The 27530-nt window shown below is 42.3% G+C and overlaps 1 protein-coding gene across 5 annotated transcripts in view; it reads left to right on the top strand.

The window, feature by feature from the left end:
- Positions 1 to 27530, top strand: part of grin2bb (glutamate receptor, ionotropic, N-methyl D-aspartate 2B, genome duplicate b) — a 154509-nt gene that overhangs the window by 92302 nt on the left and 34677 nt on the right. For all 5 annotated transcript variants that reach the window (XM_076885003.1, XM_076885002.1, XM_076885006.1 and 2 more), the window contains exons 7-9: positions 15284 to 15398; positions 15642 to 15847; positions 25808 to 25979. In XM_076885003.1, coding sequence (XP_076741118.1) covers positions 15284 to 15398; positions 15642 to 15847; positions 25808 to 25979 — 493 coding nt within the window. The remainder of the gene's footprint in view (positions 1 to 15283; positions 15399 to 15641; positions 15848 to 25807; positions 25980 to 27530) is intronic.

The raw sequence follows: 27530 nt of genomic DNA, 5'->3' as shown, positions 1-27530 counted from the left end.
AAGAGTGAAAGGAAAGGTTGCTATTTACCTGCTATGGTAAATGGTTTGGAGAAAGAGCTGCTAACAAAAAACGCAGGAGGCCACGCTGAAGCCTGCAGAGTTGAAGATGTTAAGATATTCATTGGATATGATACTCATTTGAAATGATTACAACAGAGGGACATATCAGGTTGAGCAGTTTGGAGACAAAGTTAGAGAAGTAAGGTTGAGATGGTTTGGACATGTGCAGAGGAGGGTTAGTGGATATATTGGCCAAATGAAGTTGAACATGGAGCTGCCAGGCAGCAGGAAATGAGGAAGACCACAGAGGAGGTTCATGGCTGTACTGAAGCACACCATGCAGAGAGCTGGTGTGACAGAGGGAGATGCTAGGGATAGGGTGAGATGGAGGCAGATCCACTGTGTCATGTGAGAACAAAGAGGCTGACAGGTGAGCAGGTGGTACAGCAGTAGCTAGGTGGGGTAGGACACAAATCAGTGGGTTAGGAGGCTGCCAGTTGCCCCTTGAGACAAACTGGTTTGCTTTTCCATCATATTTTTTTAGCACCAGTTGTCTTGAAAGCTTTAAGAAATACGTGCATATCAAGACAACAACAGAGGCAGAAGCTGGGTGGAAAACAAGAGGAGACAAATATGAAAAATCAACAACTTGTTTTATCTTGTTATTGCTCCACAATCACTCTCCTTTTCATTTCACCTGCCATGCAGTCACATGGATGTAGTGTACAAGTGGAACATCTATTTTCTTTTTCCACTTTTGGTTTTCCGTTATTGTTTGGTTCGGTTAAGAAAAAACAAATTTGGCTGTGTGTGGAGTATAAGACATTTAGCTTCTATCTGCCATTCTCATAAATCCAGCACTGAGTGATTCCAATCAGTATTTACAATGTACATGAAGAGTCTTGAGTGAAAACCAGCTGCAAAATCAACATATATTGGTGTTCAGACATTGTTTTAATACGAGCACCATCCAGTAAAGATAATCTCCCTTACTGAAAAAAAAACAATAAGCTTCTTTCACCTAATTTTATAAAGCTTAAAATTTATATTTGCAGCCAATGGACATGGTGTGTTACAAGAAAATGCCTTTAGAAGTAAAATATGTTTTTAAATTAATTATATCAAAGCCAAAGCAGCCATCTGGTTTTTGGTTGCCGGAGGAAAAACTACTATTACAAATCTAGAAAATGTGCGACCCCACACATGAAATACAACGTGGGCACAAAAAAACACGCACAGACATTGAACAAAGCAGAGACGTTTCCTTCGGGAGAGCCAGAATTTGTTTTAATGGCCAATAAAAACTTAAAAAAGATGAACAGAAACATTAACTCCCTTCTTATCTTTATCTTAACTCACAGCCATCTTTAAAGAAAAACATCCTTCTCGCCCCCCTCTCCTTCTTCCTCTGAACTTCCTTGTTTTGCTTTTTTGGCACATTACAGAACAAGACGGAGCATTGGTATTCAATAATTAATCCCCATTTAACTTCATGGGGCATGCTTTTAGTGTTCACATTGATCACAGATTCCACAGCTAATTGAATGCTCGGGGACTGCCGGATTAATGGAAAAAAAGAGATCCATAGAACAACAGTGGGGTTATCACTCGCACACAGAAACACGCATGTAAACACAGATGTGTTGGTATAGTGTGACATTTAAGTGCTCCTTAGGGCTTATTTTAATAAAAACTAAGGACTCCTGAGGACATCTCCTCTAATAAAAGCGGTGCTTTAGCCTTACAAAACTACTCACCTGTCTGCCTCTCTCTCTCTCTCTCTCTCTCCTTCTCTGTTTTTTTATTTGTTTTTTTTTTTCACTGTCAGTTTGAATTTCAGGATTGCGAAGAAACAGGGAGATATTAGGCAACCTCCCTTGCCACTACTGCATTAATCTCCAGGCTGAGGTTGATGTATTACTGCAAATTTGGGTCTTGTCTTTACCCTTGTTTCTGAGTTGTTGTTGTTTTTATATGTGGAGCACTTATGCGTGCCATCGAGGTTTAAGCCACCAACAGGACAGAGATAACAATAGCGCCACGGCCATGAATATTTCAGTTTCCAAAGGACGCTATCAGACCCAGGGTTAGCTCTCAATCATCCTTCGGGCACACACCTGGGATGTTGCCGTGCTCTGTTTGTGTGGGTGTGTGCTGCATGTGTGTTGATACTGTGTGTTTTCCAGCCATCCGTTCCATTTTTCCCCATTTGACTGAGTGAAGCTAGAGAATTTGGACCACTGGATCCTGATGGTGACTCCAGGGGCTAGCAGGGGTCTAGAACACACATACTTAAACAAGCGCACACACACACTGCATATGCATAATTCCAACTCTTCCATTCACTCATCCCAAGAGACAAAAGCAATAATAAGGCCATATGTCTCTATGAACTCCTATATAGCTACAGGCCACAGTGGGCTCCATGCATGCTGGATTAGCATGGCATCCTGTCAGCGCTGATGGACAGAGATGGGAGATCCCGGTGAGTCACGCTCACAAATTTGTTTAGGGGCTGCTTGACCTCTCACACACACACACACACACAGGCTGCAGTTACTCCAACATGGAAACCTAGACAAATAAGCAAATGCACGCACAAGCGCACAGAGCTCTAGAGGCCATCCATTGTTTCCTGCCTGACAGAGAGGACAGGAACACTGGGGTAATGAGAAAATGTGCTCCAAGTGGTTTCTGGATGAGGCGCTAAGGGGCTTATTTGTGTGTGCAGAGAAAGTGATGTTCTTTATTGTGTGTGTGTGTGTGTGTGTGTGTGTGTGTGTGTGTGTGTGTGTGTGTGTGTGTGTGTGTGTGTGTGTGTGTGTGTGTGTGAGGGCTGGCATTCAAAATTCTCTCAAATCCCTGTGCTGTTACAAATTCCTCACCGGTAGATATGATGTAAGACATGATAAATATTTTGTAGTGAGTGTGCTTTTATGCAGTCTGACAAGACATTTTCCTTCACGGCTGTGGGCTCGCTGCATGCCATTCTTTTGAGCATTCAGTAAAATTCAGCCCAAAAAAGTCACTGCTGCTTCCTGTGCACGCGAGGCAAGCGTGCTCCTCTCGTTTTCTTTTACCTTTAACCTCCTAAGACCAGAACTCTTCCACGGCATGCATTTTTACTTTCTCTTTGATATTTGGTCACATTGGGGCCCGATGAATGTAAAAACAAAGAATTACCAGATTTCTTTTTTTTTACCTTATTTTTGAGGATATTCATTTAAAATTGTGAGAGAACAGTAGCAGTATAATGTCCTCATAAGTGGATATCAGGCCCTTGTAGAGCAAAATTCTGTATTAACCCAAAATGTGATGTCCACATATGTGGACGCCAGGTCCTAGGAGGTTAAAGTATTTTTTACTTCCTGTTTTTTGTCCTGCAGCAGGAGAGCACCATTATTACATTTCTTAATATGCACAATAAAAGTGTCTGTCTAATAAATCTGTGTTTATTAGATGGCAAACAAGCCATTGCATTGTGCTTCTGGGAATCCTCGCCACTGAAGAGGGCTAGAGTTATAGACTGTAAATAAAGATGGTTCCCACCATGAGGTCCAGCTGGGAGCATTTTTTGCCAACATCATACTGATGTTTTAATGTACTTGGTGGGCAGTTCTGACTGACAGACTGAGTCTGAGGAACTGGACTTCTTTTTTGTAACATATGTAAAAGACGGGGCTTCATAGCGTTCCAGTTTACACATCTGTCTAACATATAAACTTCCACAGTTTGAGACCTGGTGGAAATGCAAATCCACAAGAGGGTTTGATCTGGTGTAAAAAATCTGCCTGACTGTGACCCTTTGTGAAAAGGAAACAACTGAAAGAAGTTTACATTTAATATTAAAGGTAAATATACCCTTTTGGGCAATATCACACATGATAACCTGATTTGCAACATAAAAAAAGGGAAAAAGAGCAAAACAAGAAACATATAAATAAAATTCTTGTGATATCCTGCAATAAAACTTGTGATCTGAAATTGTAGAATTCCAGGTATTCAGTGAGTCTCCTATAAAACGTTAAACCTGCTTCAAGCAACCCTCTGAAGTCTACAGGAATACAGTCATAAGCTAACTTGAGCTACAAACGGTTATATTATCAATGCTGTTTTTTTAATATAACATGATGTTCATTTTAGTTCTGTTATGGCCCATCTACACTGAAAAAAGTTGGATTTATGTAAGCATCTTGCGTGTATTTAACACAATTGCCTCATGCTTTAAAGTGAAGTGTAACTATATAGTGTAGAAACTACATGATATACAGAGAGGGTGGATTAAATTGTTCATATCATGTTCAATAATATAGCAATGTTAAATCTCGCGACACTGCACAGGATTTCAGTCTCGCGCGCTTTGGATCATGGTTTGAGGAAGGCATCCATCTCAGTCAAGTCAAGCAGCCGCCTCTACTTTCTTCGGTATACCGAAAAAAGTAAATTGGGTGGTTGTTACATTAAAGTCCACCCCTACATACTCCAGTATAAAGTAACAGTAACAAAAGGGTCTGCTAGTTTGGGTGCGCCGAGGATGAATCCACTGGTCATCCATGGCAGCATCATCAAATATGTTATCTCCAGGAAATGAGCCAATCCGCATTCCCCATCCTCCAGAACCACCAATGATGGAAAGGCACCTGCACACTTAGATTTGCATACAACATTAGCACAGCAGTCGTAACAAGGCCCTATTAGAGTCCAAAAGGAGGAGGACTTGTTTTAGGGCATACAGTAGCTGTCCCCATCCTTCTGTTTCTATTCACCAAGTAAAGAACTAAAAACATCTGTACGGTGTTAGTACAGGAGCTCAGCTTGAGGCTTTATAACTGGACCTCACTAACCAATGGGTGACATCGTGGTGGTCGCCATCTTTTATTTACAGTCTGTGAGTCTAACACACTTTAGTAGCAATGATGGGATGGGAAGGCCTGTTTGCCTTCTACAAAACACAGATTTATTATAGATGAAGCTTCCAGGTCTGAAAGAACCTCAGACCTGCATCGATCTTCTCTGGGTGCAAAATGAAGTCTGATTGTATAGAAGTCAGTAGAAAACAAGGCATCAGTTTCTGCACACCAGTACCTGAGCAAAGATGAATAGATGGATGAATTTAGGGCAGGCCTACCTTTTTTTGCTGTTGCTTTGTGCTGTATAAGCTTGACATGTTAATAGCTTATCAATCAAAAGCATCCCTCAATCATCACATCTGGTTTCAGTCCAGTAAGATGGCATCAGCTTATAAACTTAGGTCAGTTCTTCACATGAGGAACTCACTAACAATGAGTGAGGCCACTGTGACTGGTATTCATCTTTTAAATGCAGCCTATGCTATCTATCTACAGACTGCATCAGTCTTTTAAATATCTTTCTATTGCTAACGCTTCTTTTTTTCCTTTTTCCACCTCTCACTCAAAGATTGTCGTCCATTTTTCCTGAAAACCTGTATCAAGTACATGTCTCAGTTACAAAATGTTGACTCAGAAAGTAATGTTTAAGCTTTCCACATCCCACCCCTCCTCCCTCTTTTGCCCATCTCATGCTAAAAACTGTTGATCCTAGTTTTCTATTTATAGCTACATTGAAAGGAGGGAGGATTTATGTGTTTCAGAGCTGAATCACTTATATTTGACATGAATTCAATTTCTATCCGCGCCCTGTTTATAGCTAATTGCTGTAAGGGAGATTTAAATGCCACAGAAATAACCAATCAATATTTCAAAAGGCCTTTTACTTATTGTATTGTTCGCTTACTGGATCAGCAAACAGTGGTTCACATCTGTAACGCTGCTCCCGGTGCTGCTGCTCCTGCTCACTTTCGAGATGATACAGTGTGTGAGAACTTAATGAAGACTGTTTATTTCTGCACCGCCATACTCATGTCAATATTTTAATTAAAGCGCTCTGATTGGAAGAAATGATTAACATAATTTATGTTAATCTCTTGATTATTTTCCAAATTGTTTTTTATTGCCTTTTTCCAGACACCAAAGGGACTTCTTAAGCACATTTTTCCAACCGACCAATAAATCATTAAAGTAGAGAAAAACAGGAAATTATATCTTTATATAAAAGCAACAGCTTAAAGTTTGTATTAATTGATGTTGCAGTACAATTTAATTTATAACAGGCACTGTAAAATAAAAACCTAAATGTATGTTTTGGATATTTTTTCTTCTAATAATAGTTATTCTCTAGTATTATTCAACGATCCCCAGGAGAAAGCACTTGGTGACAGTGACAGTAGTTTCTTCCTTTAAACAAGAAGAAAACTGCACAGATCACAAGAGACATGTGATTACCAAAATAAAACAGGAAGTAAAAGAATTACACTGGGGAGGCTATACTTAACTGAAATACAGAGAAAGGACACGCAAACCAATGTTCAAGCTGTAAACAGAATAGTTCACAACATGTTCCCTTTTCAGTCATCTGTTCAGACGTAGCCTCAGAGCGATATCACAATATTTATCACGTAATGTCGTCACATTTCAGATAATTTTGCGCTAATTTTAAATATGATGAAAATTGAACATTTTATTGATAATTGTAGCTCAGAGGCAGCAGCGTTTATTAGCCCAAACAAAATTAATCCTTTTTTTCTAGCGAGCTGCTGCCACTGATGACAGACTACCTAATTCAAAGCAGAAATCTATCACGGTGCCAACAGCGGCATCATTTTAGTACAATGGTAGTGACTCAGCAATTTATACAGTGACACAGCAAATGTGGTCAAATGTAAACACAAAAGTATCCCAGGTAGTGTTTTATCTGGAAGTATAACATGACTGCTTAATACTTAACCTCTCTCTCAGATGTGCTTCGGTTGGTTGTCACTGAGTGCGTGCTATTTAGTGTAAGAAAAAGTCAGTAACACTTTTTTGACATTTTCATGTAAATATTAACCATTATTATCAAGGCACTGCCCCAGCTGTCTGTATTCTTTTTGCTTCGAACATTTAAATATGAGTTTAGCTTTGTACTCACCCCTTCTGCCTTTCCTGTCACCCCTACAGCCATCCAAATTTCACTGACATTTTCTGGTCTGTAGTTGAGCTCTGGTCAGTCAGTATGGCCCTTTAATTGGTTTTAAATGTAGATTATATTTAGTATTTTTTCTTATACTTACAACAAAAAGTTTTACTTGTGAGGAAAAACTGGAAGTTTCATTCTTTTTTTGTTTTTTTATATAAAATTTCAACATCTGGGCGCCCTGATAACCATGTACTTAGGACTTAACCGGGTGGATTGTTGCTTCTGCATTAGATGCAAACCAACCCTAACCCTATAAAAAAACACTGACTAGCTTAAAAATTGAGAATAAGTTTCAAAGTTTCAAACTAAAGTTTCATGTTCTGATTACCAGGTTTACAGTTAAATATTAACTATCGCGTTAGTCACTGATGATGAGATTTCAGGGGGTTGACTCCTGGCCAGTGAGCTTTTTCCCCACATCATTCCCTGCTACCTTTCCCAACATTCCCTGTCTGTCCAAAAATGTTAAATGAAAAAAAAAGTAACAAAGTGAAAATCTGCTATGTGGGGCTCGCTGTCAGAGAAGAATTCTTTTAAAATTTCACTTAAATGATGTTTTTCTCTGTGTGATGGTTAAACATCATTGTGAATTTATGAGAACGTGTTTTTGGGTGGACTTTAATGTATCCTCCAGCAGTATTTAATCTGGCTGTCAGGCTGAGCTAAGGTGTTCATTCAAACATGTTCAAATGCGAGCTGATAAAAAATTATGCCCTCTAGTTTCCTACAGTTTAAGCTGCCTTTTGCTCAGCGTCTTCACCCACACACACAAGGCTAGCTCGCTATTTTCAGACACCTAATAATTTTGTTGCTTCTTCCCGTTTAAAAACGTAAACCTACCTTTTTTAAGGAAGCAGCAGTAGCTGTGTGTCCACCATGAACAGTCTCAGACAAGAAAAAAATAACAACATACGGACACAAAGATGTTCCTGAGATGCTCAAAGAATAAAAAAGTATATGGAGATCACAAGGAGAAGAAAAAGAAAAGCAGCCGACACAAAAACAGGAAAGTTTGAGACACATGACTACATGACTATCACCAGCACAGTAAATTGACAAGCTTGTGCTTTTCCCCGTGGTACTCAGGTTTGCTTTAGCTAGTTGCTACCGGGGATATGGGATCATCTGAGGTATTTGGTCCTCTTATTGACAAATGTTAGAAATCTTCTTTATATCACCGTCTGTCAAATTAGGTCTTTAGTTCTACAAATATGCTCTATTTGTAGAGGTTAACAAGGACTGATGAGTGTGTCCTTATTTACTAATTTTAAAATCAAATCAGCCACAGTAAAAAACAACAACAACAAAAACATAACTATGAAAGGTCATTGTCATCTTCTCTTTTGCCCTTGTTCACATTTTAAATGTAAGCGATCTCTGTGATACACGCTCCCTCTCTTCAGACTCCACAGGTAGCTGTCTGATGTCTCCTGCACATCAGGGGTCCTCGCGGGCCCGGATCACACGGAGCTCCTGTGGACTCTCTTATTAAAGGCTGCAGCTCAAAGAGATTCGGAGCCTTACATCTTTTCAGTGTGGAGTCCGGCAGCACTGTGTTTGTGTATTTAGCTTTCGGGGCTGTGGCACTTGAAAAACATGGCTCAATAAATAAGAAATAAAATCATTTGGGGGATTTGGAATTGTATGTTGGGCGGTTGCATGGTGGTACAGTGGTTGGCGCTTTTACCTCACAGCCAGAATTTTTTGGGTTTGACACAGATTTTCTTCGTGGTACTCTGCTTTTCAGTCTGGAAACATGAACATTGGCTGTAGGAGTAGAGGTTATCTGGTTACCTGGTTTCACCTCTTGCCCAGTGACAGCTCGGATAGGCTCCAGCCTTCCCATAACCCAGGATTGGAGAAGCCTGAGGATCTTTTTTTTTTTGTTAAATTGTTAAATTTGTTAAATTTGATATTATTTAACTAAATCCCCTAAAATTAAAACGAACAGGGCAGAATAAAAATTTAGCGTTTAGCAACGCGATGGCTCGGTTGGCACCGATGCCTCACAGCAAGATGCTCATCTTTGGATTTGTGAAACTCGTTTACAAGCAACAAAGCAGTTTATATTCAAATGACAGAAAATGTTTGATTATGATACATGCTGGAGATGTCATGCTGGTCATGTAACTCATGAGGAAGGGCTATTTCAAGCTAATGAATTTGATTTGCAATCAGGCGAAACATGGAAATTATTCTCTGTATTCGTGTTCAAGACGCTTTTTTTAATAGGCTCAATTACACTTTGATTACCTCTGCAGACTCTCAGAGTGAGAACTATTAGGCTAATCTAAAACTTGTTAGGTCACACTGTGAACCTGCCACTGTTAAAGTTTACAAATACATAGCGGTTTTATATGTGTTTGCATTGTGACGGCTGACAATCTTTCGGTTGTAGTGTTGGTGAAATTGCTGTGTGCTAAACAGTCTCTCGCTACAGTCTGGGAAACCAGTGGCTTCTTATTCCTAAAGCAAAATCAGTCGAGAGATAGTAGCTTTGAGAATCTAAATGCAAATCCTCATTTGCTCTCTACATGTACTGTTTACCAGCTTTTAGGACCAAAAGTCCTGTCCTTTGCCCACAGATTCAGCATATTCATACACAGATATCTGTTTTTAGATTTTAACCTCGCTGCAACCAGAAAATATTTTGTCTTTTAATCGCAGCTTTTGCACCCATATCCCACCTGTTGCCACCTTGTTTAATTTGTTCTGAAGTGGACCTCGAGTAGCACGGCTCATCATTTCTACTCTGTATTTTTCATAATTCACGGTATTGTGAGGCTGTCCACTCTCTACTCGCTGTCACAGCTTCTATCCTGCAGGACATGTAAAGTGTAGTACACATTTTATCAGTAACTGGTAACTTTTGAAAGGCAGGCCTCAGGAGTCATCCACAGCAACCTGATACAGTTTGTCCATGCGAGTGTGTGTGCGAATACATGCACACACTTCCTTACACACACGTGCGCCAGAGATATATATTTTTACATCCCTGCATTGCAGCGACAGAGAATTTGTGACCTTGTTCTGCTTCACTCTGAGATTAAAAAAAAGAGAAATTCAAAAGGAGTCATGATATCAAATGGCTCAGAAACACATTTGAAGATATTTGGGGGATAGAAAAACACACACACAAAAATAGGGATTGTGTCCATGCCATTGATGATTCATTGTCTCTGTTGCTAAAAAATAAATTCCCCTCACAGCCAGTGATTAGATGGGGAACAGTTGGTGAGCGAGGCGCACAAAGCGCTGCATATGGCTGTGATGAAGCCGCGTGAGCTTCGGTTAGTGGCTCATCCCAGTAGTTTTTATGTTTTTATTTATTTATATATATATATATTTTATATTCCTCCTCCAGAGGGGAGCTCTGACACGAAGAGGGATCAAACAGCACATAAAAGCTACATCAATAGTACAGGGCTACAAAATGATAAACAGAGCAGCCTCCTCTGCTGTAAATTCACAGCGTGCATCAGTCTTTGTAAAGGCACAGGTTAATGTACGGGAAGATGAATCCTATTGATGTGTGATTCGACGCGCTTCTCCGAGGTTAGATGGAGAGATTGATCTGAAACTGAAAGACAGCATGAGGGGAAGTCAGTAAACACTCAGGTTCAGACTAAAAAATACTCCTCTCTCTTCCTCTCCTTCAACCAGCCTCTCATCTGTGAGATTACTGTTCCCATGGCAACGCAGCTGATTGCACAGAAATTGCTGTGGTTGTGGGAGCCATGGCAACACATTGCATTAAATTATCCTGCCTGCTCATGTTGCAGTTTTACGTACGCCTGCTTGCGTCACCCGCTTGTGACGACACGTCAAAGCCGTCTTGTCTGCAGTCAAAATAACACTGCTGAGCTGCTGAGTATTACTGAGACTTAATATAGACAGATACGCAGTTATTTTTATTGTCTACAATCTTGTAGTGCTCGTCAAACAAATAAAAGCACAAGAGAAGAAAATATAAAACTGCTACAACTGGGAATTTGGCTAAATTTGACCTCAGCTTACTTTACCATAAAACATTTTTCTGCATCACATGCGATGCTGATTTGATGGTGAAGCAGCATCTTCGCTGCTGTGAGCGAATATGTTTTTTAAAGATTTGCAGAGAGTGTTTTGTAAAACTACAAATACTGAGCTGTCAAATTCAGATTCTCTGCAACTTGTACTTTGTTTTCTTTGGCAAATGAATCAAAGCCATAGAGGTGGTGAGAGAGTCTTTAACCACATGTGAACAAAGACCTATACAAAAAGATTACACAGGGGTCGCCACAGGATCATCTGCCTTCATCTCACCCTATCCCTAACATCGTTTGTCACACCAACCCTCTACATGTCTTTCTTTCCTACATCCATGAATCTTCTCTGGGGCCTTCCTCTTTTCCTTCTGGCTGGCAGCTCCATCTTCAACATCTTTTCTCCAGTATATCCACTATCCTCTGCACAGGTCCACAACATCTTAACTTCGCTGCTCTAACTTTGTCTTCCAACCACTCAACTTCAGCGGTCCCTCTGACGTACTCATTTGTAATCTTGTCTATCCTGATCACTTCCAGTGAAAATCTTAACATCTTCAACTCTGTCTCCTATCTTTCTGTCAGTGCCCCCATCTCCAAATCATACATCATAGCAGGTTTCAATACCATGTTGTAAATCTTCTCTTTTGCTCTTACATATAATTATTATATGTGCATTATTGATACAGTTTACATTTTTTGCCTTTACCACGTAAAATGCAGTTACCATGACACCTCTATTGCCAGCATACCGCGTCAGGCTCTGAGGGGACACATTCCAAAACCTCCATCACATGCTGGCGCACCAAAACAGGTGTTTTCACACCTGTAGTTCATTTACTATGGCCCTGATCAGCTGATGAGCTTGTACACTTGAAGTTTTCTTCAGTGTTTTGGGGAGAAAACACAGAAAAAAATTCACATGAACCATAATGCCTCACTAGAAACCATGTGAGAACAGTTTGTAGTGGTACACAGATGTGTCTGGGGCAGGAACAGTGAATGCACATCAGTGGTACTCTACCACATGTCTGCTCAGAATGCAAAGCATGCTTAGCTATGAGAACGCATTTAGCCCAGACGCCTGATAATTCACACCAAACCTTCTGGGTGCGGTTGTTTTGGTCCGCACTCGAGTGCAGATGCCTTTAGTTATCAAACATTTATAGTTATCAAAGGTTCACTGTTGACTACTAATGCAAAAGAAAAAAAAAACAGTTGTAAATATCAATCAAATAAACATTATGCTGTCTCTTTAGCAATTGCTTATGCTGGGAAACATGTATTCATGGAGGTTTTTCTGTTGGTTGTGGTTCCACAAACCATCCACATCCTCTCCTCCTCCTCCTTACCCCCCCTCAGAGCTCTTACACAGTCTTCCTTCTCTACTTCTCAGATTACAACCATCCATTATTGGTATGAACCTTTAACTCGCCTGTGCCGCCTGTGCACTCCTACAGGCTTATACGCATCATATCATTACCAATAAGCGATGATACCGGCGCTGTAGTTGTTTGGTTAACATTGTGCTTCACAAGTGCGCCGTGCACCGAGTGAAATGTGCTTAAGTGATCGAGAATGGGTTTTTTGCAAAAATGGTGAAGGATATTTACAAGCAGTGTCTAACCAGGTGTAAAATTTTTGAAGGCTTTTCCAGGAAAATGTCGGATTTGTGAGTTGGTGGAGGACGCTGAACAGGATTCATTGTTTTAGTCAAACTGTATTAGGAGGCTAATCCCATGTTACACGTGCATTACAGCACTTGTAGTGCGCAAGCCAGCCAGTACGCAGCAAATAGGCAATTCATGGAGGCTTGAGTCATATTATTGACTTGCTCCAAGCATGTAGCCTACTTAGAACTCTGCGTGTGTGTGTGTGTGTGTGTGTGAGGTCGGATATAAATATAGTTGAAGAGATCACAGATAGAAGTACCGAATGTTCTAGTGGGAGGTACTTGCGATAAAATCTTGGGCAAGTTTCAGGCCCATTGCTCATCTGTTGTCTGCAATTTATTTATTTATTTTCTACTCACTTGTGAAAAGATGTATTGTCCTTCTTTTCACACTGTTGACTTGCTTGGAGATAATGGTGGGTAAAATGTGTTTCATACATCCTTTTAAGCACACACACACGCTCACACACACTGAGCTCCTTACTCCTTGCATTCAGACAAGATATTTATTTCTCCGGTGGATTGTTTCAGAGGCAGAGCGTCTCCATGGTGATGGCAGCCCACAGATCAGGATGAGGAAGAGTGCGGGAAGGAGGCGGCAGAGAGAAAGAGAGAGAGAGATGATTCCACCTTATCTGCCACTGCTGTGCACTTGTTGAAACACATACTGTATATGCTGATTATTATCCACACAGCACTTAACGCACTCTCTCCTCCTTTACCCACTCCTCCACCTTTCACTCTCGCTTTACCTGCTCCTGCTCTGTTCTTCTTAACACTATAACTATGCTTCAAACTGGGTCACCTTCGTTGTGGTCGTGGTTGAGTTAAGAGACTGCATAAAATATCAAGATTGCTATTGCTGGCACAAATAATAATTACAATAACAATGAAAAGAATATTAATAATAATACAATTATTATGGACATTTTTTATGTAGCACCAGATCACAACAATAATTGCCTCAAGACTCTTTATATTGGAAGGTAAAAACCCTAGAATAGTGTGAGAAACCCCCAACAATCAGACGACCCACTTTGAGCATGCTCTTGGCGATGGTGGGAAGGAAAAACTCCCTTTTAGCAGGAAGAAACCTCTGGCATAACCAGGCTTGTGGGGGTGAGGGGAGGAAAACAAGACAAAAGACACGCTGGGGAAGAGAGCCAGAGATGAATAATAACTCATGAATAAATGCAATGAGATGTCTAAACACAAAGAGAGTGAAAATAAGTGAGTGAAGAAGAAAAACACTCAGTAGCCCAGGCCAATTACAGCATAACTAAGGGAGGATTCAAGAACACCTGATCCAGGCCTAACAATTTGCTTTATAAAAAGGCAAATTAAAGAAAGGCTGAGGCTAATCGTAAAAGTAGAGAGGGTTTCTATCTCCTGAATCCAAACTGGGAGCTGGTTCCACAGAAAAAGGCCCGGAAAGCACAAGTTCTTCTTTTATATATCATATGAACCACACATAAGGCCGCAGCGTGAGAGTGAAGTGCTTTGTTTGAGTGATACAGTACAAAGAGGTCTTTCAGATAAGACAGGGCCTGATTATTCAAGATCTTGTATGTGAGAAAGATTTTAAATTCAATTCCAGATTTATTTATATACAGAAATAACAAAATGCCACATCTCACCCTCAGACCTAAGAAAGTAAAATCTTATTTTAAACATATGACATAGACATTAAAATAAATAAAACATAAAGAATTTAATAAAGAAGAAGGGCAGCTGTGTTCAAAAGTATAATAGGAAACCAGTGGGTGTCAGATATTCAGCCTCCTTCAATCTTTTATGTTTCTGAACGACATCCCAACAGATTTCAAAAATGACAAATACAACGTTGCCAAGTAATTGGACTGAATATTTGACAGCACTGACTCACTACCAATATGAGCCATCTATGTGGCTGAAATGTTTTGGTTGCAATATTTCAACATTTAAAAAATATTTGATAAGAAGTGGCCCTTGATTTGAGTGCACCCTCACACCGGTTTTGGAATAAGGGTACAGCAGCATCCCGTGCGCTGTACTGATGCTGCTTGCATGTTGCCTCGTAGCCCTTAAAGCTGCACCGATCAATGCTCTTTTTTAAAGATGACTTTGCCTCTATGTAAAGGTGTTACTGCGATGACCTCACAGAGAAATGTCGCCCACTGTTTAGTGCTGTAGCTGCTCACACCGTGCAGCAAAGTTTGTAACTAGATTCTGAACAATGTGGAGAATTTTAGCAGCTGAACGCCAAATAATAATGAAAAAAGACTTGAAAAAGAAAAATGTTTGGTATTTGTACACATATAGCCTCCACAGCTTGTGTTATAATATGTCAGTTCAGGTTTCAGATGAATTCCTGATAATCTTTTACATCCACAGCGTGTTTGGTTCGTCTTGCTGTTAGTAATTCTGTTTTAGATCAGCGTTAAAGATGGCAAAGCAGCATTTAAATATTCATTAAACATGTTTTAAGGAAATCCAGAATGAAGTTTAAATTCTCCACATTTTGCTTTGTGGTCAACAACCGCGTGTTGATATTGGATTTTTCCATTTTCAGGTACCTTATGAATGTGACATTTGAAGGCCGAAACCTGTCATTTAGCGAAGAAGGCCACCAGATGTTTCCCAAGCTGGTCATCATTCTTCTAGACAAGGACAGACAGTGGGACAGGGTAAACCTTCTTCTCTTCTCTTCTCTTCTCTTCTCTTCTCTTCTCTTCTCTTCTCTTCTCTTCTCTTCTCTTCTCTTCTCTTCTCTTCTCTTCTCTTCTCTTCTCTTCTCTTCTCTTCTCTTCTCTCTGCCCTTTTCCTCCTCTGATGCTTCTGCGATGTGTCTGTCACTTTTCTGCCACTTGAAGTACTCGTTACAGTGGCGTGCACATTACACACTGCTGTCCTCCCACTCACTCATACAGGTTGGCAAATGGGAGAGAGGCTCCTTGACGATGAGGTACCACGTTTGGCCTCGCTTTGAGCTGTACTCAGGAGCGGAGGAGCGTAAGGACCACCTGTCCATCGTGACTCTGGAGGAGGCGCCGTTTGTAATTGTGGAGGATGTGGACCCGCTCAGCGGGACCTGCATGAGGAACACGGTGCCATGCCGCAAACAGCTCAAACTAAGGTGAGAAATTAAGTTGGAGTGTAAGAATTTAAAGTTTTCCTCTGTTAAACCTTCAGATTTGTGGCACTGCTATTTTTTAATACAGTTTTTCTCAAATGCTAAAACACATTTCACAAACGTTACCACCAGGTCCCCCAATGTCCAAACACAACACCCTTCTCTAAAGCTACATAAACACAACCACACCTTCCCACTGCAAAACTCAAACTCCCACACCAAGAGAGCAGCTCGAAGCTGTCAAAACTGTAAACACTATACACAGCATTACACACTACAGCAAAACAATTGAAAACACAATGCTCAATTTGTGAGAAGGTTCTTTGTTTCATAACTGCCAATGCATATTTTAGAAACTATACAGTAACGGATCGTCGTAGATCTCTGCAGAGGATTAGGCATTTAGATTTGTGAGTTTCATATGAGTAGTATAAATCTATAGAAAATCCTGCATGTACGTACACTACTGTAACACAACTCAATGCAAAAACAGAATCTATTGCACACAACAGTAATCTTGAAAACATGAACAGGGTGTGAAGTTTTTTTATTTACGTTATTCACACCACACACACACCACAATCACTGTGCGGCATCATGTCGCTGAGCTGTTGCTCGCATCTCGTCCGTAATGATGGTGCGAGGTTGTCTTGCTCTCCCTCCTGGACCTTCTCCTCTCCCATGTTGGCCTTCTCCTCTTCCTCGTTGGTTGCTCCTCTTCCTCCTCTCATTTGAACTCCTCTTCCTCATTGGCCTGCTCCTCTTCTTCCAGGGCCAGCTCTTCTCCCTCCTCTGCATCAAATTCCTCTTCCCCTGACTCTGCCTTCATCCATTGTGTTTGTTTGGAACCTTCAGCATACTGTGCACTCTGAACTTGCTTTTACATGTGGGTACAGCATTAGCAACAAGTGTCTTCAATTTTGAGTCATTGTGTGTAGTGAATGACGCCAGGTGTGTTCCCTGTGTTCAAAGATTGGTGACTGTGGCAAGCATTTTGCATCACATGGGCTTTCATTTGAGGATATGAGCAGAGTTGTTTTGCAACATGTGTTTTAGCAAGGAAAAATGTGTTTAGATTTATGAGTACAGAGGGTTGTGTTTTGTGAATTGTGTCTTCATGTGACATGTGTTTATGGTACTGGAATATGGTGGCTACATTTAGTAAATGTGTTTAGACTACTGGTCATTTGGGTTACAGGATTGGCTTTTGTGTTTTAACATTTGAGAAAAACTGTAATAACATCAACCTTGGACCAGCTGTGTCTGTAGTTTAATAGAATATTTTGAAGTCTGTGCTAGTTTTCTTTTTAAAAAGAAGAAGTGCTACAATCAAACACACTCCTTACAGCCTTGAATAATTCTGTTTTGCTTGCATTTTCTCTTTTTTGTGTATCTTTGGCTTTCTTATTACAGCGCGCCGCCCCTGCAGCATGCTGTAATGGTTCTCCTGTTTTTGTCTTTACTAAATGTGCCACTTGTTTTACTTCTGCTAACCAGATTACTGACTTGCTTTCTGTTCCTGTTTTTCTGCCTCCCCCCTCCTCTTCACCATGACCCTCTTGCCATCCCGTTGTCCTTAGAGTGTGATAATTAATTGTTCTTCATTGGCCTCCTTTTCTATCAATGGCGTACCTGAAATCTCCTCAGGGTGTGCTACATCTTGGAGCTCATTGTTTTTATTGACAGATCTTTCACCGTGTTCTTTCTCCCGTTCCTCTTTTCTCAAGATTTCTCTCTCAGCAACACATATAGCATTTCAGGAGCAGCCATCAATACTTCGAAGGCAATATGCAGGAGTTATTTCTACCCAAAAAATACTGCAAGAGCCAGATTCACAGAGCGCTGCAGAGTCACCTTTGTATGCACAAAAGCATAAATAAACGGGCGCAGTATTGTTGCCAAAACCGAAATAAACATTAATAACCACTTTAGTCCATGCACAATCATGAAGGTTGTTCATTTGATATAGCTGAATTCATAAAACCACAATTTCGATAAATAGAAGTTGACACACCCTTGTGTGAATACAAAACACTCAAACAAATACATTTGTCCTTAGTCTGGCACTGGAAATATCCAGCAAACAGTGCCAGAGCTTCCATTCACAGCTGTTGTGCACCTGTATCTGCTGTAAGCCAAAACAACCCATTGGCTGATGACGCACAGGTTGGTTAAATGTTTGCCCCAAAGTGCGTTATTCTTAGTCCCTCATGACTGTGTAATTTGGATGACAGCCTCTAAATGTGTTTACGTGCTCTCTGCTCTTGCTCTGAGAAAAGTGAGTATTAGTCGTGACATATTAAACTTTTCCTTGTGATTTGCAGTGTTAGATGGATGTATTAAACATAGCACAGGCTTCGAATTCAAGTGTAAAAGAATATAAAAGAAATGCACTAAACTAACATGCACTAACAGCTTAGGCTTCAGACTAGTCAATGTTTTTTTCTACTTTGTGCTGAAGTAAAGTCAGCTCATCATCAAGTTGTCTTCATATGTTCATCTTAACAGCGTGACCGCAAAGTCAAACTGTGATCCTTTTAGTAAATTAGTTATTAATAGGGCATATGTATATCACATATTTATATATATTGTATCAATATATACTAAATATATATATACACATATATGTATGTATGTGTGTATATATATATATATATATATATATATATATATATATATATATATATATATATATATATATATATATATATATATATGTATGTATGTGTGTATATATATATATATATATATATATATACACCCAGCACGCCCCTGCGGGCGGTTTATCCTTCAAGCTCGGGTCCTCTACCAGAGGCCTGGGAGCTTGAGGGTCCTGCGCAGTATCTTAGCTGTTCCCAGGACTGCGCTCTTCTGGACAGAGATCTCCGATGTTGTTCCCGGGATCTGCTGGAGCCACTCGCCTAGCTTGGGAGTCACCGCACCTAGTGCTCCGATTACCACGGGGACCACCGTTACCTTCACCCTCCACATCCTCTCGAACTCTTCTCTGAGCCCTTGGTATTTCTCCAGCTTCTCGTGTTCCTTCTTCCTGATATTGCTGTCATTCGGAACCGCTACATCGATCACTACGGCCGTCTTCTTCTGTTTGTCTACCACCACTATGTCCGGTTGGTTAGCCACCACCATTTTGTCCGTCTGTATCTGGAAGTCCCACAGGATCTTAGCTCGGTCATTCTCCACCACCCTTGGGGGCATCTCCCATTTTGACCTCGGGACTTCCAGGTTATACTCGGCACAGATGTTCCTGTACACTATGCCGGCCACTTGGTTATGGCGTTCCATGTATGCCTTGCCTGCTAGCATCTTGCACCCTGCTGTTATGTGCTGGATTGTCTCTGGGGCATCTTTGCACAGCCTGCACCTGGGGTCTTGCCTGGTGTGATAGACCCCAGCCTCTATGGATCTTGTGCTCAGAGCTTGTTCTTGTGCTGCCATGATTAGTGCCTCTGTGCTGTCTTTCAGTCCAGCTTTGTCCAGCCACTGGTAGGATTTCTGGATATCAGCCACCTCCTCTATCTGCCGGTGGTACATACCGTGCAGGGGCCTGTCCTTCCATGATGGTTCCTCGTCTCCCTCCTCTTTCTTGGGTTTCTGCTGCCTGAGGTATTCACTGAGCACTCGGTCAGTTGGGGCCATCTTCCCAATGTATTCTTGGATGTTCGTTGTCTCATCCTGGACTGTGGTGCTGACACTCACCAGTCCCCGGCCCCCTTCCTTCCGCTTAGCGTACAGCCTCAGGGCGCTGGACTTGGGGTGAAACCCTCCATGCATGGTAAGGAGCTTTCTTGTCTTTATGTCAGTGGCTTCTATCTCCTCCTTTGGCCAGCCTATTACCCCAGCAGGGTACCTGATCACGGGCAGGGCGTACGTGTTGATGGCCCGGATCTTGTTCTTACCATTCAGCTGACTCCTCAGGACTTGCCTGACCCTCTGCAGGTACTTGGTGGTTGCAGCTTTTCTAGCGGCCTCTTCATGGTTCCCATTCGCCTGTGGGATCCCCAGGTACTTGTAACTGTCCTCTATGTCTGCAATGTTGCCTTCTGGTAGTTCAATCCCCTCAGTTCTGACTACCTTCCCTCTCTTTGTTACCATCCGACTACACTTCTCCAGTCCGAACGACATTCCAATGTCATTGCTGTATAGCCTGGTAGTGTGGATCAGTGAATCGATGTCTCGTTCACTCTTGGCATACAGCTTGATGTCATCCATGTACAGGAGGTGGCTGACAACTGCTCCGTTCCGTAGTCGGTATCCGTAGCCAGTCTTGTTAATGATCTCACTGAGGGGGTTCAGGCCTATGCAGAACAGCAGTGGGGACAGAGCATCTCCTTGGTAGATCCCGCACTTGATGGTGACTTGTGCTATGGGCTTGGAGTTGGCCTCTAGTGTTGTACGCCACATCCCCATTGAGTTCCTGATGAAGGCTCTTAGGGTCCCATTGATCTTGTACAATTCTAAGCATTCCAGTATCCAGCTGTGGGGCATTGAGTCATAGGCCTTCTTGTAATCAATCCAGGCAGTGCACAGGTTGGTCAGTCTGGTCTTGCAGTCTCGGCTGATTGTTCTGTCTACCAGTAGCTGGTGTTTTGCGCCTCTGGTATTCTTGCCAATTCCTTTCTGTGTCCCGCTCATGTATTGACCCATGTGCCTGTTCATCTTAGCCGATATGATGCCTGACAGGAGCTTCCATGTAGTACTGAGGCAGGTTATTGGTCGGTAGTTGGAGGGGACCGGTCCCTTCTTGGGGTCCTTGGGGATCAGGACCGTCCGGCCTTCAGTTAGCCATTCCGGGTGTCTCTCGTTAACTAGCAGCTGGAGTCTTCGTCCTCGCCTGGCCCAGCCTCAGAGTCTTCGTCCTCGTCTGGCCCAGCCTCAGAGTCTTCGTCCTCGTCTGGCCCAGCCTCAGAGTCTTCGTCCCCGTCTGGCCCAGCCTCAGAGTCTCCCGCCTCGCCTGGTCCCGCCTCGACTGGTCCCGCCTCGACTGGCCCCGCCTCGACTGGCCCTGTGCCCACCGGGCCTCGGCCAGTACGCCTGACACTGGAGAGCCGCCGCTGCTTCCCGCGCGGCCGGCCCCCTGAACTGCTCCGTCGTCTCCTTCGCCGCCGCCGCTGCCTTCTGCGCGGCCGGCCTCCTGAACTGCTCCGTCGTCTCCTTCGCCGCCGCCGCTGCCTTCTGCGCGGCCGGCCTCCTGAACTACTCCGTCGTTGTCTCCTTCACCGCCACCGCTGCCTTCCGCGCGGCCGGCCTCCTGAACTGTTCCGTCGTCCCCTTCGTCGCCGCCGTTGCCTTCCGCGCGGCCGGCCCCCTGAACTGTTTCCACGTTGTCGCCGTTGCCTTCCGCACGGCCGGCCCCCTGAACTGTTTCCACGTCTCCGCCGTTGCCGTCCGCATGGTCGGCCCCCTGAACTGCACTGTGTTTTTGGGTTGTTTTTCTTGGGCTGTTGGGTTGTTTGCTGTGCTCTTTTGTTTTCTGTTCCGAGCCCTCCATCCTGGGCCCCCGCCGCCCGCCCTGGGTCGTTTCCTGTTTGGTTTTGGTTTTTCTGTGTTTGGGCTGTCTGGTGCCAGCCCTTGAGGGGGGGGGGGTGATGTCATGGTCCTGGGCCATGTGGGCCCAGTATTCTTAGTTCCTTGTATTTTTGTATTTCGTTCCTTATTTAGGCCATGTTTCCTGAGTTGCCCTGTTGTGTTGTTCCCTAAGTGTTTTCCCTTCGTGACTCTTACCCCCTGTGTGCCCCTCTGTGTATTTATGAGCCCTCGTCTCTCTTTGTGTTTTATTCTATGTTTTCCCCAGCCCGTTATGTCTGCGTTCTCCCCGTGCTCTCTCTCCTCCTGTTTGAACCTCTGTGTACTTCCTGTTTTACTTTGCCCATCTCCCATCAGTGTTGCGTTCACTCCTGCCGTGTCTTGTCATGATTATCAGTGTCACCTGTGTTCCCCGTGTGCATCCACTTCCCCTGATCATCCCTCATGTGTATTTAGTCTCTGTGTTTCATGCAGTCTGTGTCGCGTCGTCTGTGTTACCACCCCCTGTGTTCCGTATCTCCAGCCATAGCTTTTTCTTAGTTTATGTCCAGTTTAGGTTTTCTGTTTGAACTATTACCCTTATACTGCCCTCGCTCTGGTTTGTTCTGTTATCAACCATAATAAAAGGCTCGCTTTTGTTTAATCCACTCCTGCATCTTCGCTTGTGTTCGCGTCTGGGTCCAACACACACATTCCCACACGGTCTATCTCCACGGACCGTGACAGTTAATCTCGTTGAAATGACCTTAACGCCACAACACGGCAAATCTCCGTTAACGAGCTACCGCCGATCGCCCCGTGCATGGGGCTATACGGCCAACACATTAACGAGCTAACTGCGCTAACACACTAGTTCCCACCCATGTAATTGAGCATTGCATGGCACATCCAACATACTGTTTTACTTTAGTCCATGACTCGCTTACCTTCAGGGTCATACGTCACATGAAAACCAAAATAATTCCAAACGCCAGATCTGAATGAGGGTGGGGAAGGTTAGGGTTGCCAACTCCCTGAAAAATAAATAAGGGACACCTCACGACCAGCTCCCGATCATCAATCGCTCGTGAGGGTGTCACCGCAGCTGCTCACACGCAAACACGTAAACGTCGGTGAAAAAGATGGAGCAGCACGGCTGTGCAGCGTGTGATCTGGACACAAGCGATGGAGGCACAACTTGTAGAACTTTGGAAAGCTCATCCGAGCCTTTTTGATGTGGCATCACAAAATTATCACGACCACAACAACCGTGAAAATAGTTGGATTTACACTGTTGCTCAATCACAGCTGCCTGATCAATGTCTTTCATTAGCAATTTAGCAAAGTTGATGGTGGTGGTGAGTCTGTGTGAGTGAAAGACAGAGAGAGCGAGCGACAAATTTTCTGTTATAACCTTCATTTTATGGAGGCACAGTGTGCGCACTCAGGTCGCATCAGAGCATCGGGTGAGACCCTGCATCGTGACCTACCAACTTCTAACCCCTGCGAGTCAATTGTCCATCCATCCATCCATCTTCATCCGCTTTATCCGGGGCCGGGTCGCGGGGGCAGCAGCCTAAGCAAAGAGGCCCAGACCTCCCTCTCCCCAGCCACCTCCTCCAGCTTATCCGGGGGAATACCAAGGCGTTCCCAGGCCAGCCGAGAGATATAATCTCTCCAGCGTGTCCTGGGTCTGCCCCGGGGCCTCCTCCCGGTGGGACATGCCTGGAACACCTCACCCAGGAGGCGCCCAGGGGGCATCCTTGTCAGATGCCCGAACCACCTCAGCTGGCTCCTTTCGATGTGGAGCAGCAGCTGCTCTACTCTGAGCCCCTCCCGGATGGCCGAACTTCTCACCCTATCTCTAAGGGAGAGGCGAGTCAATTGTGCAGTTTGAAAATTGCACAGTGTCTGCCCAGCTTTAGGTGTACTGTCGTCCGGGACTTGCACCGCAGTGTCGGCGTTTGTTTCCCTGTTGGCCATGCTTCTTGTTGTGGTCATCTGTTGTCTTCCGGTATTTTCTCCGTAAGCGACCTTTCCTCGACCAATGAGATAAGCGGTAATCTGACTTGTCATACTCGAATTGTCATAAGTGTGCTGTCAGCTCATTGGTCACAAAGCAGGAGAGGGACTGGGATTTATGTTTTCAAACAAAGCGTTAATTCCATTAAAAGTTATAGACTACTTTTGATTATCACTGTATTACGGGACAAAGTGCGTCCCTTATTAGCTCAATACGGGACGTGTACTTTTGTTTCTAAATACGGGACGATTCCGTTTTTTAAGGGACGGTTGGCAACCCTAGGGAAGGTCCATGTTGCAAGGAGAGCTTAACTTCTGTCTTGCTAGCTTGCCCTGCGCTCTTCCTTCTGACTATGCTGTCTGTGTTGAGCGCTCAGTGGATCTGCGCTCAACAGTGCAGCCTAGGCAGAGTAGTCGAACGCAGATTCACTGAGCGCTCAACACAGACAGCATCGTCAGAAGGAAAGTTGATAAAATAAATTACAAATGTTGTATTGTTCGATACATATGCGTACCGAACCGAAAGCACTGTATCGAACGGTTCAATATCGATACGAATATCGTTGCACCCCTAATATATATATATATATATATATATATATATACACATATATATATACATATATATGTGTATATATATGTGTGTATATATATATATATATATATATATATGTATGTGTGTGTGTGTGTGTGTGTGTGTGTGTGTATGTATATATATATATATATATATATATATATATATATATATATATATATATATATGTGTGTGTATATGTATATATATATGTGTATATGTGTATATATATGTCTGTGAATATATTATATTTTTGTGTCACCCATTAAGCTGTTGGCAGTAGTTTGCTTTGGATTTTTGGCTGAAAGGCTTCAGATAGAAAGCTTGAATCGACTTGTTATCTTTATCTGTTATGAATATTAAATTTTTAGTTTCAGTTCAATCAGTTAAAAAAAAAAACAACAACTACTGAATCTACATTGTTAGGCTTAGTCAGTCCGGTACCCAGTGTTAGAATTAAAGAAAACCTTCTGTTATGTGCTCAGAAGTAGCAGGATATAAAAACATATATGGACATAACATATGGTAACGTAACATAAAGTTGCACTGTTCAGAGTTATTGCAAGAGGTATGAAAGATTTTATTTATCTGTCTTTGTAACAGCAGAAAAATTTAACATAGATCTCGAGAGGAGTCCCAGAATAAAAAAGGTGTTAAATGAGAGTAGCACGCCCCCCTTGATGAGCATGTGAACGGTCATAAGGTTGCATCCAGTAAGGATTTTTACTGTTGCTTCTGCTTCTGAGGTTCTTCAGGAATCATTTGATCTAAACAGTAAAATTTTAATTTCTTTTAGTTGAATCTAAGCCGCAGTCATTCCTCAAAAAGCCCCTTTGGTACTAATTTCACCTACTGAGTGCCAGCCAATATTTTCCGGCCGGAAAATATACATTTTTCCTACATCCTGCGATTGCCAGAGGCTCTCTGGCTGGTCTCTAGGCCTATGTGACTGGGGCCTTAGTTCACTAGGGTGAGTTACAATTTCAAGCAAGAGGTCATCAACTGCCGTCTCCCTCATGGTGGACTAGCTTTTCATGAGTTTCTTACTCCTTTCATATCGGGGTGGAGTGTATAAAGGAAGACAAATTTATTGACTGTATACAAAATCCAAAAGACTAAACAAGGTCTACATAACACGACTACCAAAGAGCATGATAAAGTACAGGCTGCACTACGGAGAAAGAAGACAAACAATCTGATGAGACCAAAGAAAAAAAAGACTATTCATGCATCCTGTACTGATTGGGACCAACAAACAAAAGAGGAATGAGACACAGGTGAAAGCAATCAGGATAATCAGGAAGCTCTCTCTGTAAAAAGTCTTCTCAAGTCAGCCATCCTGAATGAGAATGTGTATGGGCACCATCTTTTGGTTGCGTCCAGGAAGGATTTTTACTGTTGTTACAACTGCTTCTGATTCTTTCATTAATTGTTTGATCTAAAAAAAGGTCATAAAATATGGTAAAAATTTTAATTTCCCAGAGTTAAATCAAATCCTTGTTTCGAATCACAGCCAGAATACTTTATTAATCACTGAGGAAATTATTGTCCATCCAACAGTGCAAAATCAGAAAAAGTCTGCTAAAAAAAAAAGCAAACAAACAACAATTTGCATTGTAAAAGCAAACTTAAAAAGTATGTAAGTAAAAAAAAAGATCCACATTAAAAGTGTTTATATCTGAACCTAGTATTTCCAGGTGTGGTAATCAGTGCCAAACCTTGGTGATGTCTTCTTTCTTTTGCATTTGCTGGTTTTATGTACTCAGACCAAACAAAACTTTGATCTCGAGTTCGTGAAACCTTTTATCCTGCTCTCTGATTTGCATTTATTCCTCTTTGTCCAGCAATCAAACAGGTGATTCAGGGATTTACATCAAGCGCTGCTGCAAAGGTTTCTGTATCGACATCCTGAAGAAAATCGCCAAGACGGTCAAGTTTACTTATGACCTCTACCTGGTCACCAACGGCAAACACGGCAAAAAGGTTAATGGGACTTGGAACGGCATGGTTGGAGAGGTGAGAATATTTTCTTTTACTCTTCCAGATTCCATGTTAGTTTTTTTTATCTTTTTAAAATAAATTACTGCCTTAGATACTGTTGCACTGCAGTAGGCAGATGTAGATATAAATGCAGTGTATTGTTGTTCAGAAAACTGATCAATGGTGTTCTAAGTTCATCCCAACACTGGGAAAAAAAGAAAGCATCAGCTTGAAAATACCCTCCGGGACAGTTTGGTCAATTTCATTCAGATCTGCTGGCAAATCAGCTCACTGTGGATTTCATAGCTGGCCGAATGCTGGAGAAAAGCACTGGAGACGTCGCCATACAACCATTATTGAACCATTAGAGAGACACAATGATAGTTTATACTCAAAATCTAAGTATTTTTAATTTCTTTCTCTGATTTCCATCATAACGATTGGACTTACAGTATAACTGCAGTGCTTTATATTTGTATAGCTCATCATTGGTAGCAGTGTGTTGCTGATGGTGGTGCCTACCATCTATTGTATTATTTGCATTCATTCATTCATTCATTTAGTCAACATGAATGAGGTATGACAGAAAAAGGTGCACCATAAATAGGCAGATTCTGATGCAGACATTGCTTCCTTGCACAATAGCGGCCGATTGTTTGATTGTGTTATTGCGATTAAGAAAGCAAATGCACATCTTTCTTCATCTTAGTAAGAGATTTGATTGACAACTATTTTGATTATGAAATGGTTGTGATCTGAGAGCCACGTGATGTCCATTCCACGTGCACAGACTCTTAATACTTGATGATTTTTTTCAATGTATATCTCTGTGTAAGTTTGTGTTATTTCATGGCAAACTTGCATGCCGGTTGTTGTCTGTCAGTCCTCAGTCGCACAGGCTAACAACTCCCTGGAAACCTCAGGTCGCTAGGGCAAAAAGTGGAAGTTGCTAACTAAGACCAGGTGAAGAGGTGTGCTGCACCAAAACCTCCTGCGGTCGCTAGAAAATTGCTTCATCTTCTAGTTTACAAAGAAGATGCTGGGTTTTCTGGAACAACACGTTCTCATCCCAAAGCGTAACATTTTACGCTAGGTGACAAATCGTCAACATATTACGTTTTCAGGCACCCAACACCTTCCTACATGACGACATCGGAAAACTGAGGACCTGTGAGAACCGTTTGGACTCAATCTACACATGTTTGCTCTTCTCCTTAAAATCGCTTGCGGACACACTATTTAACGTCATCAAAGTGGTGGTTAAGGTTAGGAATAAGGTTATGGTTAGGGCTAGGGAGAAGGTTAGGTTTAGGGCTGGAATACAGGGCTGGAACGACAATTTGACAAATGATCAGAAAATAAACATTTTTCTTTACAACCTGTGATTGCCAGAGTCACTGACTGGTATCTCGGCCTGTGTTACTGGATCCTTAGTTAGCTCACTGAGATACGTTATTGCAACTAGAGCAAGACATCATAAGCTGAGGTTGCATTGCTTTTCATGAGTCTATTACTTTTTCCTTTCATGGGTGGAGTGTATAAAAGAGGACTTGAAGTGGATGCTTCAAGAACAACATGCAAGCCATT

Source organism: Maylandia zebra, linkage group LG6 (assembly GCF_041146795.1).
Source record: "Maylandia zebra isolate NMK-2024a linkage group LG6, Mzebra_GT3a, whole genome shotgun sequence".
Taxonomy (NCBI): domain Eukaryota; kingdom Metazoa; phylum Chordata; class Actinopteri; order Cichliformes; family Cichlidae; genus Maylandia; species Maylandia zebra.
The sequence above is the reverse complement of the archived record's forward strand: the minus strand, read 5'-3'. Positions and strand labels throughout refer to the sequence as shown.